The 23,501-nt window shown below is 38.8% G+C and overlaps 1 protein-coding gene across 2 annotated transcripts; it reads left to right on the top strand.

Annotated features, from left to right (window-relative positions):
• Positions 1-16,970: 16,970 nt before the first annotated feature.
• LOC114621281 (small nuclear ribonucleoprotein Sm D1-like) lies at positions 16,971-17,330 on the top strand. 2 transcript variants are annotated; one of them, XM_028767525.1, is made up of 2 exons: positions 16,971-17,061; positions 17,185-17,330. In XM_028767525.1, the coding sequence occupies exons 1-2, from the start codon at positions 16,971-16,973 to the stop codon at positions 17,328-17,330; spliced, it is 237 nt and encodes a 78-aa protein (XP_028623358.1). The 2 variants fall into 2 exon arrangements, with proteins under 2 accessions (XP_028623358.1, XP_028623357.1); XM_028767524.1 differs by having other exon boundaries at positions 16,971-17,330.
• Positions 17,331-23,501: the final 6,171 nt, after the last annotated feature.

Here is a 23,501-nt window from a genome sequence, read left to right as displayed (position 1 = left end):
GACTCAAAACAATACAAAAATTGAGCCACATTTATAAAACTATGTTGAGCATTGCATCTGCCATTCTCTCTTTATCAGCATAGTCTAAGTCTTCTCACTCTATTCTGCTAGAAAGAATAAAAGAATGAGATACACTACTGATGCTGGAAGAAAGACAAAAAAGATGTTTGACTCAGCCAATAAAACTGAACTGCCATAAGAGAGAGCCAAAAGAATAAATAATGAGCTGAAAAGGATGGAGACAGGGCTTCATGGCCCAGATATTTTTTCAGTTCTAGTTACTGTGAGTGGAGATGAGTGTATTTATCAATGGTATTTAAAAGTTCCCCTTTTGCCAAATACAATGTTTCTTTGGTACTATTTGCCAGTGTGGTAGCATCAAAATGTGTCCTTTGTACTGACTTTTCAAATCTGCTAGCCAAAATATACAGCAGAATGCGTGCTGTTGATAATCAGAAGTAGCCATCATCCCAGCACACTAATTTCCAAAGCATACAATCAAACTTTTTATGTGCAGCCTCTTAGCATTCTCTATTTTATGGAGTAGTTCGATCTGACAGTGGAAAGAGATGATAAAAGGGGTATAAACACAAGAATACTCTAAGATATGAAGGTACCGCTTCATCTTAGATTGGTTCTATTCCATAACAAATACTTTTAGTCATGGTCTGTCCAGAACTGTGAAGTCGTGATCAAATCGGGAGAGACTGTTAATGAGTAGTTTGCTCAGAGGAGAGACTGTAGGAAGAGAAGTAACGTAAGACTTGTTTTGAACTACTTATGCCTAGAAAACACACACACACATGCACACACACACACACACACACACGCCTATCATATCCACCAAAAGGAAAACTAAGCCGCAACTAAGGAAAAAGTCCTATGCACTTGCCAGATTTTTCAACTAACACACAAAAGTCCTTTAGGAGCCTGTAAAGTTGAGTGACCTGGGCATTGAATTCAGTATGAATTCATTGGTCATCTTCCCTTTGCTGCTGTGATAGACAACTAAAAGCACACACAACTCTTGGCTTCAAGGTGTCCATCAACTATTGATGAAAGAGTAGCACTAAGAGGTATTTTGACTCAAATCAAGAAGTGTTTCTTAGTCATAAATGGGACATTTATATCACCACTCATGCCAAAGCTTGGGTAACATTGAAGAAGAAGAAAGGTTGACAGGGAAGATGTCTTCTGGACATAATTGGAAACTGAGCTCATGAACTAATAGGAGTCTTTTGCCATCAAAAGATTTGTACAAGATCAACCTAGTCAACAAGTCAGCACAGACAACCTATGAGGTACTCACCATAGCTGAGAAGTTGCCAAGGGAAGAAAGGTCAGCTGTCTTCAGAGATGTAGCCCATGATAGGCTGCACATGTTCCATTGGATGCTAATCTACACCCATGCATTTATGGGTGAGAGTAATAGGAATCAATGTGTTACAAAGAAAGGATAAGAGGAAGGGTGAGAAAAAGGAGAAAGAGAACATTGGAAGGGAATGGAGGTTGGATAGAGTCTAAATATGTTAAAAGAGAATGTGCTTCCATATAAATTACTAATAAAAACAAATAAAAATATTTTTAAAAGAAAAAAGAGTTATTCGATGCCCACTAAAGGATGCCCCTTTTTTAGGCACTAGAGATAGTTGCAAATATGTATGTATGCATGTACATATATACATATATGTATGTGCGTGTGTGTGTGTGTGTGTGTGTGTGTGTGTGTTAGGGTCTCACTATGTAGCCCTGGCTGGCCTAGAACTCTGTTCCTTGAACTCATAGAAACCCGCTTGCCTATACCTGTAGTGTGCTGAGATTAATGCTAGCCAAATCTATCTATCTATCTATCTATCTATCTATCTATCTATCTATCTATCTATCTATCTAATCTATCTATCTTGAGGCAGGACATCAGTATGTAGACTTGGCATTGCAATATAAACCAAGCTGGCCTCAATTTCACAGAAATCTACTTGCCTCTACCTCCTTCATGCTGGAAAAAAAAGACATGTATCACCATACCAGGATATATATATATATATATATATATATATATATATATATATATATACATATATATATATTATATTCAGTTTGCCCTGTGCACTGTTTCATGATATAGTTGCCCGACTATCTAGCCAGTGAGCTAAACTGTGACCACAGTACTATTAACTGAGCATTGTAGCCAGTTTCATTTTAATTAAGTTTCAACAAACTCCCATGGCAGAGGACTGCTGTATTTTAGATTTTCTCTCTTGGACCACATGCTTAAGCAACACTAAAAATTTCAAACCCTCAGACTCGTAACTGAGGGTGTTGCTCAGTAGTAAGCAGCTTATGAGTGGATATAAATCTCAGTTTCATACCAGCACCCCAAGCATGAAGAGACAGGGAGAGGAGAGAGCCATACCCCTAATTGAACAGAATTCTCAGATTTAAGTTTGAGAAGGTTTTTTTTTTTATTAAAGGTAGAAAATTTAAAAAGTAGTTGTACATAAGAATGTGTATATGGTTGGAAATATATATGTATACATGTATACAAGGGAAAGTTAATTCTGCAGTGCAAGACACATAAAGGAAGAAGGCTGGGAATAGAGTAGAGAAGATGTGTTTTGTTTTGTTTTAACAATAGTTTAGAAAGTATCTTCTGAGAATTAGCAATGAGAAAAGATGTGAACACTTAGGCCAATTGGTTGCCTTGGGAAGACGCGTCTGAGTTCAATAACTGAACACACAGCAAAAGCCTTCTTTGAGAATTCTAGAGACTTAGAGATGAGCTTCACAGAAGACCAAAAGGGGAAGAAGAGAGAGGAGGAGAGGGAAGGGGAGGGATAAGAGGGAGAAGGCAGACGACCATGTCAGGCAAAGGAGAAAGAGACTATAGGGTCTCTGAGCTAATGTCATAGCTTGGATTTTAAACAGAATGAAGGATTACATCAGTTCTCCATGCAAGGAAGTTTCTGGAAACCAACTCAATGGAATGTCTGTCCTCATGGATCCTGGTTGACTGCATTCCTTAGGCTCCTCGATGCTCGATGCAAGTTTGTTGTTCTCTTTGCCCTAGGAGTCATTTGTCTTGACCCAGCCCTCACTAAGGAGTTAATTAATCCTTTAACCTTTCTAACTAAAGTGTATTGAAAACAACTACATCCCAAACACGTTTTCATTCTGAAATCTGAACAAAAGGGACAACACCTTACCTTGGTGAAATTTTCTTTGCTGAAAGAGACAATCAGTGAACAAATAAATGAAATAGGGAAGTTATAGACAAGTTACAAAGAGGACAGACTAGTTTAAGGGAAGGCTACAGGGCTATGTTCTAAAGGAATGCTTGAAAAGTTTTCTCTGAGAGAATCTATTGTAGGAAGAGAGAGAGAGAGAGAGAGAGAGAGAGAGAGAGAGAGAGAGAGAGAGAGAGAGAGAGAGAGAGAGAGAGACTATGTTTGCTTTGTGGCAACTCAAAGCTCAGCACCATTTCCACATTACCTCAAAATGAAGTTAATTAAAGCAACATCGATCCTCATACAGTTTCCGTGGTCAAGAAATTGTGGCCAGTTTTAGCTGAATGTTCTGATTCAGGGTCTTTCAGTGAGGATAGTAGTCCACACTGTTGCTGTTTTTGTTGGATACTTTTGTAGACAGAAAAACCCAATTCAAACCTCATTCCATGGCTACTGGCTTGAAAACTCGGTTCCTGGCTGGTTGCTTCATCCATATTGCAACTTAGGACACAGCATCTGGTTTTCCATGAGGGGAGTAACTCAAGAAAGAGGGCAGAGGAGGCAATCAAGATACCATGTGTCTTATCTGACTTGTTTTAAACTAACATTCTGTTACATAAGCTATATCCTTCTGGTCACAGAGCATGCATGAGGGACCCAAGGAATGTGTAAGTCCAGAACCGGATGAGTAGTGGCAGCTGCAATGGAGGATCAGTGCATTCAACACACGCCATGCTTGAAATCTACTAAATTGTACATTGTGCAGTCCTGCCACTAAGTTGATCCTGTCCGCTGTCCCCTCTCAAAGGCCAGAGCACAAAAGAAAGAAAGGAGGAGGAAGTAGAGCAATCAAGGGGAAAGTAAGACACCTGAGAGGAAAGAACAGAAGATGAAAATATATAGAGAAGTTTCCAGTTTCTCTGGAAATCCATTTAGTTACAGGGTCCTATGCTGGATCCCTGGGGGAAAGTGGGGGCGGGGGTAGAGGTGGGGGCTTTCCATGACAGTGGGTCCCGATAACTCGAGAAAGTTCGGAGTTCCAAGAGTTTTATTGTTCATGGCATGTGATAGATGGTCTAGGTGCAACTTCCAGTTTAAGCCAGGGGGATCTGGCTTAAATAAGGGAGGGGTGAAGAGGGGAGTCACTTAATTTAGCTATGCACTCTGGCCTTAGGTAACTCATGAATATGGAAATCTCTCTGGAGGCTGAAGCCTGTAGTCATGCCTTCTACCTGTGTGAGGATGGTGGCACAAACCTCTCTGGGAGGAGCTGTTTAGCCAAATGTGACTTCAAAGCACAGGTTAAATGGAGGTCTAGACCATGTGTAGGAGCCTGGATTCTGGGGGCATGGCCAAACATCTGCCATTTCTCCATGGGAGTCAGAGTTCAAAAGCCTATGCCCAGCCAAGAATCAAGATAGACTTCCATGGCCAGACAGTCCTAAGCAGAGATCTTAGGCAGATTTCAAGTACAAAAAGTCATCGATAGGGTCTGTTGCAATATAGCTTCCTCAGTGTCTCCAGGTTCGTCCGTTTCTTCCATTCACTGTCACCACAGTTACCTCAAAGAGGGAGTTTTGAAAAGATTTTATTTCCCCAAGGATAAGAATTACATCAAGGTTTTCTTTTATAAGAATAAAGCTAGCTATAAGACAGTTTTCATTATAAATAATTGCTTTCATTAAATCTATTTGAGGACATTGGATATTTTATGATCTGCTATCTCTTCTTCAACATCTGACATTCTTAATTCACTTACGTTTCTGCAAAATGCCTCACACAATAAATTTCTCCTTGGCTTGAGTTCCAGGAAAAAGATTTCCTCTGCAGACAAGTTTGCCTCCTTTCTTTAGCAAGGGAAAATGGCATATCTCAGTGAGTTTCTTTGTCTTCCTTTGTTTTGAGGAAATAAAAACATAGGCTAAGGTATCATTTTGGCTCTTTCCAGGTAATATCTCTTCCTTCCAAAGACTTTCATGTGATTACCAGTCTTTTGTTTTTCATTGCGGAAAGTTATATACTGTCTTGAATCCTTTTGTAGGCAAGATTTATATTCTAATAAATGGTATATTATGAGAGCTTTAGCCAAAAGAAAATGATTCCTATTTCTGACTTGCAGGCGAAGATCTGTTGTAAAAAGGTATCTTGACATGCAGTTCTAGGAAACTTGCTGCTTTAGATTTTGTTGTTGTTGTTACTCATCATCTTCTTCTTCATCACCACCACCACCATCACTGGTGAACTCCTGAAGATTAAGAATTTTTAACTGAACCCTCTATTACCTCAAGACTGCTGTTTTTATTGGTGTTCTTTCTGAAAACCAGCTACTTTATTAGCTGAAAAAGCTACTAATAGATAATATTGCCTCAGAAAATGTACTAAACCTGGATGCTGTCTATTAATGAAAAATTGTCTCCATCATTACTTTAAATTCATACACACACACATATATATATATACATATACATATATATATATATATATTTAGAGAGAGAGAGAGAGAGAGAGAGAGAGAGAGACAGACAGGCAGAGACAGACCAAGACAGACAGAGAGAGAGGACAAAAGGACAGACAGACAGACAGACAGACAGACTGAGACAAATAGAGAGTTGTAGAGAGGGAGTCAGAAAGTGATTGAACACCTGCTGTGTCCATTTTTATTGCTTGTGTGGATAGTTTTAGAGCTAACCATACTAAATTGGACAACCAATAAGAGAGTTGCCCTTGTAGAGTCTAATTCTTTTTCTCCAGTGATTATTAGTTATCTGTAGTTCTGTGTCTAGGAATGGGCTGTGCAAAACTTTCTGCTTTCCACAGTCGCACACCCATTGATCCTGCCGTTGTTCTGGTCTTGATTATGCGTAATCCTTAGAAGAGACTGTTTCCCAGCAGACTTCCTGGTGTTGTCTCATACAAACTGTCTTCCCTCACTTTTATTATTGTTCCCTGAGCCATAGATGCAGAAAAAGCCATCATGGGAGTTTTACACTGATATCAATTTTTTCATGGTGTGTGTGTGTGTGTGTGTGTGTGTGTGTGTTTTATGCATGCCAGTGTATGTGTGTTCATATCTACATGAACACATACATCTATGCCTATAAGTTTGGGTTCATGCTCACATACGTACATATGAATATGGAAGCCAACGGTTGATGTCAGCACCTTCAACCTCTAACCTTTAACCTTTAACCTCTTCATGTTATTTATTGAGGTCAGGTTGTTTTCCTGAATCTGCTTGCTCTGGAGAACGCCTGTCTATACCTCCTGAATGCTAGACATACATGTAGACCACCAGATTCATATAACTTTATTGGTGTGTTGGGGATCCAAACTCCAGTGCTTATGCCTGGGTGTCAAGTACTTTATCCACTGAGCCATCTCCTCAGCTCCCAACATTAATCTGTTCCCTATTTTCTTACCTCTGAACACCAGAGATTGATTAGCACTCCAGATTCTCAACACATCACAACTGAGACTATATTTCAACATGTGAAGTTCAAGGGCAGAGTGAGTATGGGAACACTCAGGCTATACTTAAACCATCAGTTATATCCCAACATAAGTTCCAGATATGTCATAACTGCAACAGAAGAGGTGGGGTTGGGTTATTTATAAATGAATAAAGAAGATTTGCTTCCTGGCTTTAAAGTCCAGGAGCAAGGCATTGGCATCTGCTTGGTTCTTGGTGAGGGCCTCTGGCAGAGAGCAGAGAAGTAGTGTGCCAGGAAGAGATCCTGTAGGGAAAAGGGAAATGGGGAGCCAAGGAGTCTTGATGGACTTTGTAAATTTGGTCTGCAGTTGCAGCAACTAATCCATGCTGCCAAACTGAGAGCTTTGAACAAAGCAATGATTGGTTTTCTTAAAAATCTAGTTGATTCTTTTGAATACCTCTGCAGTGTTTTGTGGGGAACTGAGACCCAAGATGAATTTTTTGTGGGAACGAACCACATTCAAATCACAACAGTGTTAATGTCATTCTCACCTTATCAACAGCTCAGTCCCCTTAAACATCATTGGTTTAGGTCATGCAAAGGAGGGGAAGGGATAGGTGCCTAGGAAACAGAAGTGTCTTATTCCTCCGTATGGTTGTAAAGTACCATGGCTCAAGATCATGGTTCACCAAAAAAAATCATGGTTCATCAAAAGAATCAACTGTCATTTTCTAGTCTTCTTTCAGATTTATTTTAAATCTCTGTATATGAAAAACTACTTTGCTAAGCCTGTATCTTGGTAGAGACCTGCAGTTGTGAGTAGAAGAAGATAACGAATCATGGGTATCACCAGTCATTGTTGACATTAAAAATGATTGACATGTCCTTCCTGTTTCCCAAAGCAGATAAGAGTAATGCTGACCCAGGAAATTTCAATGTGGTGCATGGTTGCTAAAATTATGCCTGAGGAACCTAACCAGCAATGTTCTGATACTGTAAAGAAAAGGAAATTCTTTACAAAGCGAAGATGGCTGAGCATGGACAGGGGGAAATGATGGGAAAAGGTTTACAACCAGGAAAATGTTGTTGCCTATAGATAAGGTAAAGATGTGCCGAGTTTCCTTTATCCTATTCTTGTTTAAAAACACACACACAACTATAGTAGTTGTTTCCTGTTATTAACAAGGATGTACATATCCATGCATCCAGAGGTGGAAGTGCTGTTGAGACTTAGATTGTTTTGTCTTCTGTGGAGTGTGATAGACACGGAGATGTTTCACATATTTCCGTGCTGGTACGAACTGATAAACATGTTTCTCTTCTGATCTCATCAGTTGAAGCCATCCATGCAAGGCTGCAAGCTTTTCCATGAGGAAAAGTAAGTTTGTACACGCTGTGTCAAGTACACAGATGCCAGAGAGACACTTCCTAAGCCTTGATGACTCTAGACAATTGTTTGCCAGCTGTCATGTATGAAGAACTAAACAATGGAACCCCTGGATGCTAATTGTTAGCTGAAGGATGAGGGAAGTGCATGGTGGCTGTTATGAGTCTTTTCCCTTTTATCCCTATCTCTTACACTAGGGCTAGCTGCACTCAGTAACTGCTTACTTTCTCACTTATTAGGATAAAGAAGGATTGGTCAGAATGTGATAGTCACTGCTGTCTGCTGACATGGCAGCTACCATGTTGACATCAATAGGCTTGGAAATAAATGCAGTAGCTATATGTTTTCCTATCTATCTGAACTCTCTCTATTCCCAGTGGCTGTAAGATGATGCCAGATATGCCACCATGTACCTAAGGACAAGTTTATATTCATGACATGTAAGTTTCAAAAATCTCTGCTGCCTAAAAGTAATGGCTCCCAGAAGAGCTCAGCTGTTACAAATTCCTTCACTGGATTGTTACTCACCTTTCACTTAGAAGAGACATTGATACCACATCCAGACTAAAACTGTCACACGCAATCATATCTCCCACCTACTCTATAAAGGACTAGTTTATCTTTTCCAAAATCCATAGGAATTTCTCCCCCCTCCTTTTCTCAAAATGTATACAGGTTTCAAATTCTAATCACTTCGTCCTCTTTGAATGCTCCCATGTGCATGCAGCAAGAACATGTTGATAGACTTCTGTTTGAACTTTTCTTGTTAATTTGCTATGCTCTTGGTCAGTGAACTTAGGGGAGAAGCAGAATGTTTGCCCTGGCTTCTTTATTCCTCATTTGTGAGAATTTGACCCAGATTCTTTCCTTAGGTAACAGGCTAAGATGTGAGAGACAGTTTAAAAAAGTGTTTTGTCAACTTGAAATCTTGTTCATTCGATATCCATGGTTATCACCAGAGAGACCCTGATGATTTGTTTTTAATTTCTATAGCATCTTGGCTTCTTAGTCATATGTCATAATTGTGTGTATCAACCAATAACATGCACAAGCTAAAAATTTCTAACTTTAACTCAAAAGTGATAAGGCATTAAAATGTTGGTGTATATTATAGCTACTTCACAACTACAAAAATGCTCTTGGTACACGTAAGATCTTCTTCACCCACAAAATATAGTTCCTTAGCTCAATATAGACCATTCTTGAATATAACACAATAACACGTTTTTAGCTTCTGTGACAATCTTCAAGGGAAAAGATATATACCTTCAACCCTCATAAAATTGCTTTACATTGTCTTTTTTATTCAAAAAACAATAAAAATTTTGTGTCTATAAAATCCAAGTTACTTCTTATACATCACTGTAGAATGCTGCTTGTGGTTCTAAACTGAGGCTTTCTGCTTAATTCACAGTTATTAGTTAGTCAGGTTTAATTAATTTAGAAAATATTCCATTAACATGCTCTTTTGAGATTTACTTTTAAACAGTATCAAATTGTTTTAGATTTGTTCTCCCTGTCTCTCCTTGTTGGTACTATGTGATGTTCTGACCTAACGCACCTGGCTTCAGAGTGTAACCATAATTCTACCTAGAGGAGAGACAGTTCAACAGTCCGGTTGTAGAGACTGTGAAGATGGTGTGAAGTGCTTTAGTCTCAGCCCTGAATAAATGTACTGAAAAAGCTACTGTGTTTTAAGAGAAGGCATTGACTTGGCTGTGACTGAGAGGACCTCCCCACACAGAGGACCTCACAGAGGACCTGGTAACTTCACATGTCTCTGGTCACAGTCAGTGCTCTGTGCAGAAGTGACCTCACCCAAGGCTTTCTGTGAGCTGTGTTCCTTCAGCAGTACTGAGCATTTGAACAAACTCTGCAACTGTGAGTAGACAAGGAGGGTAGACCATAGCAAGCTGAGGATTTTGTGTCCAAAAATTGACTCTGGCTTATAAAAGAGATGAGGGATTCTGAAATAAAAACAAGCCAAGGCGCCTGAGCTCCAATAGCCTATTTTAGAAAGGACAGGAAGAATATACATGCTATTGGCTCAACAATTTAATTACCAGGAAGGAATTCTCTCAAACTCACAGATGAAAGGGAAGAGGGGGATTTCATTATGTTACAACCTTACCCTTTGCCCCACTGACCCTTTCCTGAAATTAGTCTAAAGGCATAGGTACCCAAAATAGTACAATAGCACATTCTCTCATGCTCTGCACTATGTACAATGGCCTGTTGCCTTCTACTGATATGTAGGAAGAAATTTTGAATTTCAGTCTGCTTTCATTTAAGATTAATGAAAATTTGTTATTTTATATAAGTATGTATCATTTGTTCTTGGTGCAAAATAAGCCCACCAGAGACCACCATGTGGCTACTCTTAAAGCTCCCAAAGTAGTCTTGATTGTCAGCCAGTGGTTGCATCAGAAACTTTCCCAAATCATATGTCCTGAGTCTTTGTCCTTTATGTATAAAACCATTTCCTGGTTGTCACATTTCAGCTAGCAAGAATGGCAGAAGCAAAGAAAAATCAAGGCCAGTACATTTAGGGAGTTTCCTAGAGCTCTGGATCAGGTATTTGATGGATTAGGTCTCTCTTCTTGTTTTAGAAGGTTTTGCGCCTGCATGCTGTGTTTTGAGGTCAAAATGTTGCCTCTAACATCGTGCCAGTTGTTTTAAGGTCTAGGATTTTGATTCATTCTGAACATAAAGCAAGCCAAACTCTAGTCAAGGAGTCTATAAGTAAACAACTTTGAACACCTGCAGGTAGGATTAGCCAACACACTTGAAAATATCCAGCAGAAACCCTATTATTGGTAGCTGTATTCTAGACCAAGGATGCAGAACTTTCTAAACATCAATGACAAGCTGGAAAATCGAAGCTTATGAAAAATATTTTACTAGGAAAAAAAAACAAGAAAAAGTACCTGTTCAAGTTTCACACACCTATACATATAGCACAAATTCTTAGCCACATGCATTATATCTTAACCTGTCTGTTCTTCTGAGACACTTCCTTATCTCATAATTTGGGAACTGACCTGGCCCCACGTTCTCCTTCTACACACCTCTGGATTCTGCTATACTATGTTTATAGCAGCCTTATTCATAATAGCCAGAAGCTGGAAAGAACCCAGATGTCCTTTAACAGAGGAATGGATACAAAAAAATGTGGTACATTTGCACAATGGAGTATTATTCAGCTATTAAAAACAATGAATTGGAGAAATTCTTAAGTAAATGGATAGAACTAGAAAATATCATCCTGAGTGAGGTAACACAATCACAAAAGAACATACATGGTATTCACTCACTGATAAGTGGATATTAGCCCAAAACCTTGAAATAGCCAAGATTCAACTCATAGACCACATGAAGCTCATGAAGAAGGAAGACCAAGTGTGGGTGTTTCAGTCCTTCATATAAGGAGAAACAAAAAACTCAAGGGAGCAAATATGGAGACAAAGTGTGGGACAGAAACTGAAGGAGGGGCTGTCTGGGTATCATTCCACCTGGGTATCCATCCCATGTGCAGTCATCAAAGATAGATGCTGATGTGAATGTCAGGAAGTTCATGCTGCAGGAGCCTGATATAGCTGTGTCCTTAGAGGTCTGCCAGAGTTTGACATATTCAGAGACAGATATTCACAGCTATCCACTGATCTGATCATTGGGTTCCCAATGGAGGAGTTAGAGAGAAGTCTGAAGGAGCTGAAAAGGTTTGTGACCCCATGAGGAGAGCAACAATACCAACCAACCAGAGCTCTCCATGGTCTAAACCACCAGCCTGGGAGCACATAGGGTGGGACCCATGTCTCCAGCTGTATATGTAGGGGAGGATGGCCTTGTTGGGCATACATGGAAAGGGGATCCTTGGTTCCATGAAGGCTGGACATCGAGTGTGGGAGAATTTGAGGGTGGAGAGGTGGGAATGGGGGGTAGGTGGAGACACATCCTCATAGAAGCAGGAGGAGGGGGGGATGAGATAGGGGGTTCCTGGGCAGGGGGCGAAATGGGGTAAAGGGATAACATCTGAAATGTAAATATAATATCCAATAAAAAAAGAAAAGAAAATTGAAAAAAAAAAGGAAAATATCTATTTTTAACTCAGGTCTTTGTAAGTCCAGGTAAGAAACCCTAGGAACCCTGCCTATGTTAGACTGAATTGGAGTGCATTCAGCTGATGAAGCTGTGTGACTTTAGCAATATCTTCAGCTTTAGTTACATCATTTTGAAAATAAGAATGGAATACTTACCACATGGGCTGTTGTAATAGTAACTCATCACTTGAAGGCAGGTAAACCAGATGTCTCAAGAGAATGCACACAGAAAGTGTGCTGTCTTCCAAGTCTCTGTGGCAAGGTCTGAGAAAGTAGTCTGTACACATGTTGATTTCCTTTCTGATTTTTTTTTTTAAAGCACAGATGTTCTTGAATTTTAGCAGAGTCACTTGGAGGTCTTGTTAAAATGTACACAAATGGGTCTGAGCCCAGATCTTTTTTGGTCATGATGTGTCCAAATAATTCCCATCACCAATAATTTTTAAGGAATGCCAATATTGCTTGAGGACCACACACTGAGAAACGCAGTTACGGGAGATTCACTTTGCAACAACAGAAAGACTTCCTTTTGGTAAAGCAAACACTTTTTGTTGCAAATGGGACAAGATCAGGTTAAACTAAGTAGATGTCTCTGTGGTATATTTCAAATAATTTATCAGAATTTACAAAGCAAAAGCATACTGATCTAGCATATCAACTTCTGTAGTAAGGAAAAAGGAAGAATAGAAATGTGGAAGAATATGACGTAGACTTGATTTTAATCTTTAAATGTAGTTAACACTCTCTCTTGTTCTTCAACTTTGGGGATCAATTTTGGCTTGTTTTATAGTTATCATTTCTATTTACAAAGCTGAGAGTGTCTTGGGAACAGTGAGATTGTAGGAGCACATGGATGGATCCAGGGTCTAGTGGTCTTTTCTACACTTCCCTCAAAGTATCAGCTGCAAGGACTTCTGAGATCACAGAGAGAAAGAAAATCTTGTCCTCTTAATGGAAAATGAAAATCCTTGTAGCATTTATGAGGCTTGGAAAGGAAGTGGCTGTTCATTTCATGATATGGAGAAGTACATGAGGCAGGCACCCAAAACTTGGAGCCTGCTTTCCATCATGTTACACACAGAGGAGGGACACAGACATGCCAGATAGTCTGTATTGGATACAGATGTCCTAAAATGAGCACGTTTACTCTGTTTAACTGCCATGGCAACACCAGCTGCTTATGAAATCATGCGAGAGAGTCGGGGGGGGGGGGGCCTACATGCTCAGACATATATTTACAGTGATTTTTACAAACCTCATTATTTCCAAAGAAGAGCTAGATGAAAGCAACCTGCTTATAAAACCAGACTCTCCAATTAGGCCTACCATCCCCCACTCCCTTAAACACCATTTCTGCAATATCTGAACTCGATGGAGGATTGAAGCAATTACCAGAGTGTCCTAGACGAGCCTACTTTGATTCAATCAAGTGTCTGCTTCAGTAGACAGACATAACTTACCCAAATGGATCCAAATGAATCATCCCCTTATCACCAATGATGGCCTCAGGCTTCTGGTTTTCAAATGAAATCTGGCTGGCCATTACTGGGACAAACTTTCTTAAAAGCACCTTAATTTTGCCTCATTTTTGGTAAAATTCTGGCTAAATATTGATTGATGAGTTAACCAAGTGAGCAAATAATAAAGATGCATGATAGCTCTGAAAATCATGTTTATTTAGACTATTTTTTGTAATTTGAGAAAAAACCAAAATAATGCATAACATTTGTGAAAATAGGTATAGTGTCTGCTTATGGCAAAGAAAGGGAGAAGAAAGATCAGTCAGAATATTGGCCAAGAGTTTCTCTTTTGCCTGGACGTGTTAACTGAGCCACTAAATGTAAGTTGGAGATTTGGTAGCATGTGCACACTCAATTCACTGAATACTAAAAATCTTCCTATCTTTGGTATATTTTCAGTACAAAGAGAGGGAGTGGTGAAGAATATTCCATAAGTACTGAAGCAAAGAAGAGATCTATATAAACATAAAGTCAGTGGATCCAGTTTGTATTAAGTAATGGTTAATTTTATGTTGCCTGGTCTGATTTATAACACATTTATAAGATGTGTTAGGAAGGCATTATTTCTGGGTGTGTCATATAAAGACTAGTATTCTCCCAGAAGAGTGAGCAAAGCTGAGAACTTGGCAGTGTGGGTGGGCATCATGTTGAGCTGGGACATCTCTGATAATGAACAAAGAGTTCCTGTTTCTTGGGTGCTGGGGTTCCGGTATTGTGCATCTACTTCTCAGACCCCTGGATTAGACTTGGATTTTTACCCTTACTTTTCTTTGGTTTTTGTGATTTCAAGTACAGGCTGAATCCTCTCACCTTTCTTTCTAATTCTCCCACTTATAGAAAGTATCTCATGAACTTCAGGGCCTCTATATGATGAAAGCAAGTTCTATAATGAATGCATCTTGCATGCCATGTATATTTTATTGTCCTGGCTAAAATTTTGTCAGTTTGATACAAGCTAAAGTTATCTTGATAAAAACACCAACAGCAACACCAAACAAAATAAAACAAAACAAACAAACAAAAAACAAAAATATCTGTCAATTAAGAAAATGTGCCCACCAGATTGACCAATGGGAAATCCTGTAGTAAATTTTCTCTATTGTTGATTGATATGGGAAGGATCTTACCAGGGATGATGACACCCTGGAAAGGTCGTCCTGCGGTATTATAGAGAATCAGGCCATGAAAATCTATTCAGTAAGCAGCACTCCTCCATAGTCTCTGCATCAGCTCCTGCCTCCAAGGCCTGGCCTGTTTGATTTCCTGCCCTCCCCACCCTCAGTGATGGGCTGTGATCCGGATATGTAAGATGAAATAAGCCCTTTCCCCCCCCAAGGTGCTTTTGGTAGTGACATTTTATCACAGCAATGGAAACCTGAGCTAACATATCTGGTTATTCTGTCTCTCAGTAAAACATTGACAGATTCTCGCAAACAGCTCTGCTGTGGAGAAGTTCCTCCTAGCTAAGTAATCTCACTCACCTAACCTCCCAGCCTGGAACTCTTGAACAACCAGGTCAGAGAAGAAGTCAAGCAACACTTTTCTTAACATACCAGTGTTATCTTCACTACATTTCATCACTTTGCATTTCCTGAGTTCCTAGAAGTTTGAGACTTTCCAAGAGTTGAGTACAGTTTCTCCCTAGCTTGCAGTTCCCAGTGTTTGGAGTAATAAAGAGCACAGAGAAACTCAAAAGATGTTGATAAAACAAATAAGAAAAAAAAAACAGAAGTTTAAGTGAGGGATGTTCATGTCCTTGTAAACACTCCTTATTTGTAGCTATCACAGGTTTTTATAAAAAAGCCAGGCCCTATTCAGTAGAAGAGTGACAACAAAGGAGATTGATTAAGAAATGAGCTAAAAAAATAAAATTATTTTTTTGGGAAACCTCAAGTTTTCCCCTTAATATATGCAATTGATTGGATAAAGATAACCTATGTTACAGAAGGTCATCTGACTTATGTAAAGACAACAAACTGTTAATAGTAATCAGACCCATAATATGTCTTTAAAGCTATAGTACATATAGACTAATATGTGACCAAAAGAATCGATACTTTGACACAATGGCCATCATAGAAGGCTTAATAAACTTCTATTTACATAAGCATAGGTAGAGTAGAGGAAATAAAAATTGGTAGTAGTAGAGGGTTAAAAAATGTAAGAAAGGTTAAGGGAACAGTGAGCAGATTCTAGGGTCTGGGTAGAACTGAGTAGATGTGGGACACAAAGGAAGCTATGACCTTGAACCTGAAGAACAGAAGCTCTGAGAAAGGATCCAGAAGAAGCAGCATCCTACTCCTACTCTCTAAGTAGAGATTTCTTTGATCTTAGCCTAAGGAAAACCAAGAGCAATAGAATTCCTGAGAGATAGGGCATGAGAGATAGGGCATAATAGCACCTGTTTTTTTTTTTTAATTTTATGTATGTGAGTACACTGTCTCTCTTCAGACACACCAGAAGAGGCATCAGATCCCATTACAGATGGCTGTGAGCCACCATGTGGTTGCTGGGAATTGAACTCAGGACCATTGGAAAAACAGCCAGTGTTCCCACCCACTGAGCCATCTTTCCAGCCCCAATGGCACCTGTCTGTAATTCCAGCATTTAGGAGACAGAGATAGGCAGATCTTTGTGAATTTCAGGCCAGTCTGGTCAAAATAATGGGTTCCAGGCTATTCAGGATTACACAGTGAGACTTGTTTCAAAAATTAACAATAAAACTAAAATTAGTAATTAGAGAGATGGTTTAGTGGTTAAGAGTACTTTTTGCTCTTGCAGAGGACTTGGGTTTGGTTCCCAGCACCTATGTTGGAAGGTTCACAAACATCCCTGAATCCCTCTTCTGAACTTTACCTGCACCAGACACACATGAGGTTCATATACATACATGTAGGAAAGCATTCAGATAAGATAAATAAATCTTATAAATTAGGAATCTTGGGAATTTCACACGAAGAATGGAAGCAATCATCAAGGCCTTCACCAACAATCTAGTTATGATGCGCAAATGTTTTAAGTTGTGATTAAATACATTTAAGCACCATCCTAAACTCTCAGAGAAACAGCAAAGTTTCTTTAAAAAATTATTCACTATTATAGTTGTAGAGACTGTGATTTTAACAGAAAATACAAAGTAGATGGAATGACAGAGAAGACAAAAACAGAACACAATGGTGTGAATAAGAAATGAATGGAGGTCCGCAGGCCTCCGTGTGCTCTTCCGGCCACTCATACCCCTAGTCCCTGGGTCTTTGGAACCTGAATTCCGTGAACAGTCGGACCAGAAGGAGGGCTACGCCGCTAGGATGAAGCTCATGAGATTTTTGATGAAATTGAGTCCTGAAACTGTAACCATTGAATTGAAGAATGGAACACAAGTCCATGGAACAATCACAGGTGTAGATGTTAGCATGAATACGCACCTTAAAACTGTGAAGATGACCCTGAAGAACAGAGAACCTGAGCAGTTGGAAACATTGAGCATTCGAGGCAATAATATTCGATATTTTATTCTACCAGACAGCTTACCTCTAGATATACTACTTGTGGATGTTGAGCCTAAGGTGAAATCTAAGAAAAGAGAAGCTGTTGCAGGAAGATGCCGAGGCCGGGGTAGAGGAAGAGGACGTGGTTGCGGCAGAGGAAGAAGGGGTCCTAGGCGATAATGTCTCTCAAGACTACTGTTGAAAGTGATAAGGAATTTGGCGATATTTTTTGTACATGTTTTGTTTGTCAGTTTTTAATAAACGTAAGTGTAGGGACAGAGTTGTCTGCTTATCACATTAAAGTTTTAGTGTCTACGGTAAAAAAAAAAAAGAAATGAATGGAATAGGTAATCAGTCAGAAGAGGTTATCAGTATAATCAGTAAACAAAAAAGTCTCAACTTTCTGCTGGAGGAAATTAATGACAGAATTGTTCAAGTGCAAGTATGAAGTGCTGTGAAGGGGGAACCTGGAAGGAACTCCCTCAAAGAAGCCATAATCAAAGCTCGTGCTTGAAATACTTCTGTGTTTATAACTCGGATGAACTTGAGTATTAAAAGGTGAGGTACAAATCTAAAAAGGTTACTCTATTCTGGGAAAAAATCAAGACAAAATACACTCATTCTCTGCCAGAAGCTTTGAGTTTCAAAGACAAAGAAAAATTTATAACCCTCTAGGATATGTTGAGTAAAAATTGTCCTTGGCAACTGTGAATAATTTTCTCCTCTGTAACAAGTGCATGAGGACCTTGGCTTCACATAAAGGTAGAAATATGCAGTTTACAAGGTCAAGTTTTCAAGGATACAGCCGCGAAATCCACCTGCTCAGAAAATTATACTTTCACTTGGATTAGCATGAATTGGATCAGAGATTAGTCAAACTTTACATCTGAGTTAAAGTTCGCCTATAATGCTGTCAATAAAGTGCCTCAGCATACCTGTATGACTCATTTGATCCCATTCTCTATAGCCCACTTATCAAGAGGTTAAAGGCAATGTGATCTGGTACCTCAAACTCATGTTCCATGCCTTCCCTCCCATAATGGACTGTGACTCTCCATCTGTGAGCCAAAACAAAAACAAACAAAAAAAACCCTTCCTGTCTCATGCTGCTTATTTGTTCATAGTGATTAAAAAGTTAACTAGTACAAAGGTAACAGGCATGAGACTAGTGTTGTCAAAACTTGACCATGTCATTTGTAGGCTTTTGGAACTGGCTTGTCAGAGGAATAAAGAAGAGCTAGGAAGTATGGCATAGAACCGTGCAAGAATACAATAGATAAATACAGATAAATATAGATATATTAGATAGATAGATAGATAGATAGATAGATAGATAGATAGATAGATAGAAGATCCTTTTCCTGAAAACCTGCCTGAGTTTGGATTCTAAAAAAGAATTGTCCTAAGTTGCTCAGTGTAGGAAACTCAGGATAGGGGGACATTCCGACTCTAACCTGGTTATTATTTATTCTTCTTCTTCTTATTATTATTATTATTACTGTAAGTCAATGAGAGTGAGAGAGGGTAGAAATACACTTTAATATGTACAGTTTGGTAGAGAAAGGAATGTGGAAATATTCAAAGTTGCAGATAAGGTAGATATAAATATAAAGGAAACAGCTGCAGTTTAAACAGAGTTCAGGAAATTAAAACAAACCTCTCCCTCTGCACTGGGACAGTAGGTAAGATTTCCCTGAAGCACCAGATTCTTTCAAAGGAGAGCACACGAACTAAGTGGGGACATTGCTTACTCTAAAACTTATTCTAACTATACAACAATGCTCTCAACCTTCCTAAAGCTGAATCCGACTCCATATACTGTGGTGACCCACAATGATAAAAGCAACTGGTGGCTATTTTATAACTGTAATTCTGCTATTATTATGGATCATAATTTAAACATCTGATATGCAAGGTTCAAAGGGGTTGCAACCTACAGGTTGAGAATTGCTTCTCTAAAACAACAGCCTAGGGATGCATCTTCTCAGGTTTAGTCACCAAGCCACACAGAGTTTGTTGCAGCTGTTTGAGGAGACCAGGATACATCTGTCCAGAGAATATGATAGCATCATTCAAATGCTGGTTTACAGGCATGCAAAATGTGAGTTGTGGGGTTGTGGAGGCTTACAACAAGCTAGAAAGTCACTCAGAGGAGGCATAGTCAGATACCCTTTAAGGTTATACTGAAAATTCATGTTGAATACATGGATGTGTAGATTTAGTTATAATAAAGACCAGAAGAATTTTGAGATGCCAGGGCCATGGTATATCCACCAAGAAAAGCTACCAGCACAATGAGGAACCCACTCATGAAGGAGACTTTATACTCTGTAGATGTTAGACCTAGACAGATGAATCTACTTAAGGTAATTTGATCCCAGAGCAGTTCTTAATAAGATCTAGGTTTCACATGTCAAGCTACAGGGTTTGATATTTTCCATGTTAAGTTTCACTATTACTCTGGTTTGATCTGACTGTGGAAATAATTTAGAATTCCCTAGGGAACAAACTTCTAGACATATCTCTGAAGGATGTCTCAGAATAGGTTAACTGAAGTTGGAATACCCACTCTGATTACGAATGGCATTACTGCATGGGCTGGGGTCCCAGACTCCATAAAAAAAAATGACAAAACAGGGTTCCACAGCATTCAGTTTTTCTGCTTCCTGATAGTGAATGTGAGAGGTCAACCAAATGCTCCTGCCATTAAGTCTTCCCCATCAGGATAGACCATAACCTCAAGCTATGGGCCAAATCAAACCTTCCTTCTCTAAGGTGTTTTGTTATGTATTTTAACACAGCAACCAAGAAATAAAATAATGTCTGTGTCCTCGCCCAAGGTTCCTGGATTGGAAATGTCCTTCTGTAATACTTAAGAAATTGTCTGAGGTTCAATAAATGTTCTCAGTGTAGACTTCTGAACAATGTCAGAACTTTTCCAACTTTGGAGAACGGGAGAAATTGATTATATCATTTCACATTATAAGACTAATGTAAAACTTACAGACCCTGGTGAAATGTTACAATTTAAAAGTGCTATATTTGGGTAGAAAGTGCAAGAATGAAGTTGGCAAGTATCAAGCTGGCAAGAAATGGGCTTGAGATAATTACTTTTCAATGTCTGGACCCATCTCTGAGGTATATTTGGGAAGATGCTCCCGTGGAGGTTTGGCTTAAGAAGGAAAATCCGCAATGAGTGTCGATGGTAGTATCTCATAGGCTAGCATACTAAACTAAATATAAAGGGGTAGTGGATACATCAGAGTGTGTGCATACTCTCTGCTTCCTTACATCACACACAATGTGACCAGCTGACTCATGCACTCATTGTCTTGCCTTCTCTGCTATAATTGATGATTCACTTCAAACCATGAGCAAAAAATAAATGTTTCCTCCCTCAAGTTGCTTATTCTCAGGTATTTGGTCACAGCAAAAAGAAATATACCTAATGTATCAAGTATGTCTACCCTCGAGTATGTAAGAGATTGAATCAACAAAGAACTAGAAATTTGTTTCTTTTATTTCTAAAAGCAAAGATATATTCATAGTGTAATGTCAGGCTGCATCTCAAGTTATTTGAATAACAATTTTTCTTCTCTTAAAATATAATATTAAGATCACAGTGTTTATTAACTAAAAACAATGGTTCACAGAGGTTAATATTGTATCTCAGTAAGTTACAATTTTTCATATGGGATCATAAATGTATTCTGTTGTTCAAGATTAATTTATTGTATATTACATCATTTGAACTATTTTTCTTTAAAATCATGGAAATATATTTTACTAAACCATATGAATTATTAAGAGCTACATATTCTTAATGCTTAGAGATTTATTTCATAAGTATTTCTACTTTTTATAATATTCTATAATGAGCACACAATTTTTATTTACTTCATTTTATTTGCACATGTACATCTCAGATCATAATAAAATCTAATTTAAAAATCAAGCATATAGACTATGTTACACAATTTCAACACAACCACATAAAAATTCACAATAAAACATGGAAAACATGCACCAACAAGTTAGTAGTCGTTATTAGATGGGGAAACAGGTATCGCCTTCATTACTGCAATGTTTTAGACATGTTGACAATAACTGTGTTTTAAATTTATAAGGCCATATAAGAAGAAAATTTGGAAGCAATTTAACAATGATGTGCCTGTGCTTTACACTGAGAAGTAGATGAAAGAGTAGTCCACATGTTTCACTGAGGAGTTTTATGACCCAATAATAATAAAAGTCATACTTGTAATAGCAACAGTTACAAGAGGTAATTTTTAGGTGAAGGATATTATGTGTTCAAAACTGTCTGAAGTTTTATAGTCTTACTCTTATATTTTACTTTGGAAAAACAACCTCATGAGATGAGGTGTATTAAGATGATGACAACATCTTACATACAAGAATCAAGGTTAAAAGGAAGTATTTGAGAATAAATAACTTGTCTGTCAGCTAGTGAAAGGGTAGATCATTGTTAAGGATAAATTTTCTGGTTCCAAACTAAGCAGAAACAGGTGGAAACAGGAAAAAAAAACCATCACCAGCAGCAGCACCAGACAATGCTTATTCATATCTAATTTAGAACCTATATGGTCCATCCTGCAGTACAGACGTACCCAAATCATGAACACCATCTGTTAATACTTTTAAATGACATTATGCCTGCTCACTCACTCCCTGTGTAATTGACCCTAGCCAGCTCCTTCCCTATCAGTATTGGTGTAAAAGTCTCTAAAGAACATGTGGAATATAGACACAAAGCGAGAAACAGAAGAAGAATAGGAGAGAGAGAAAGAGAGAGAGAGAGAGAGAGAGAGAGAGAGAGAGAGAGAGAGAGAGAGGATGGTGGTGGTGGTAGTGATGATGGTCATCATGATGATGATGATGGCAATGACAATGTGACAATGACAACTAGGACAATGACTACATGGTTCAGAGAAAGAGATGGAGATGGAGAGAAATGGAGAGAGTGATAAAGAGGGGAAAGGGAAGGGCAGAAAATGACAGAAAAGGGGAGAGGGGAAGAGGGTGAGAGAGAGCAAGAGATTGGTAGTCCACAACTTTGAGTGGGCTAATTATTCCTCATTGTGTCATCTGAGGTTCAAGGGCTTAATTTTCTCAGTGTTTCTTATCCTGGATAGTTCACATTTATTTATGACATTAGTTTTTATGTCTCTGTCTTTCTAATGGCTGTAAGCACCACATGTGGGGAGGACCAAAACCAGAATTTGTTGAGGTAAATCCTGGTTATCTAGCATGACGTCACAATCTACATGCTTCTTACAATTTGCCTGTGAAGTCTCAGACATATCTTCTTAAAATAGTGAACTATATGGTAACTCTAGTTCAGCCTAATTATGTCTTCACAGCACAGGTCAACTGGTTCATTCCAGAGCTTTCTAAATAAGCACTAAATAAAGTGATTAATGAATGATGACCTCTCTCTGCTGACTACCTAGGAATTTAAGTTTTAATTCTCATTTTTCCAAATGCAAATTAAAAGCTTCTTCCTAATAAGCTTTTTGTTTGTTTGTTTGTTTGTTTTGTTTTGTTTTGTTTTGTTTTTGTTTTGGAATTTTTAAAGTCAGGTTTTCATTACATAGGCCAGGCAAGCCCAGCATCACGGTCCTCCCATGCTTATCCCCAAAGGCTGAGATTGTACAGGTGAGCACAACCACGTCCAGCTCTAAATAATGTTGGATGAACATTTCTCAAGAAGGAGATTAGCAATGAAATATGTAGTTCATTTGTCACATCCTTTATGTGTCATGACTCAGCCAGGAGGTTAATCACTTTAATTGTGGGATTTGTGAATTAATAATAGAAGCCAAGAATTAAAGGTAAATATTGGTTGATTAAGGAAGAAGCTGAGGAGGAGGGTGACCCCATAGGAAGACCAGGAACCTCAACTAACCTGGACCCCTGAGATCTTTCAGACACTGAGCCATCAACCAGATAGTATGCACTAGCTGGTTAGAGGCCCCTAACACATATACAGTAGAGGACTTCCTGGTCTGGTCTCAGTGAGAGAAAATACAGCTAACTCTCAAGAGACTTGAAGCCCCAGAGAATGGAGAGGCCTGGCGGGGTGTGGGGGAGTATGGGTAAAGTAGGAACATCCTCTTGGAAAAGGGAGGAGGAGGAATGGGATGAGGAACTGTTGGAGGGCAGACCAGGAGGGGGATAATGACTGGACTGTAAAAAAGATTAAAGATGATTTATTTTTTTAAAAAAGGTGTCACCTTATCATAATCATAGTCAACCAATCTACGAAGACACATGTGACTAGCTTCAAAGGGAGAAGCTTGTGGATGCACGGCACCCTCAAGGCCTGTGCTG

This window comes from Grammomys surdaster, unplaced genomic scaffold (genome assembly GCF_004785775.1).
Source record: "Grammomys surdaster isolate TR1022 unplaced genomic scaffold, NIH_TR_1.0 174, whole genome shotgun sequence".
Classification (NCBI taxonomy): Eukaryota; Metazoa; Chordata; class Mammalia; order Rodentia; family Muridae; genus Grammomys; species Grammomys surdaster.
This window is presented reverse-complemented; position numbering and strand designations above follow the sequence as displayed.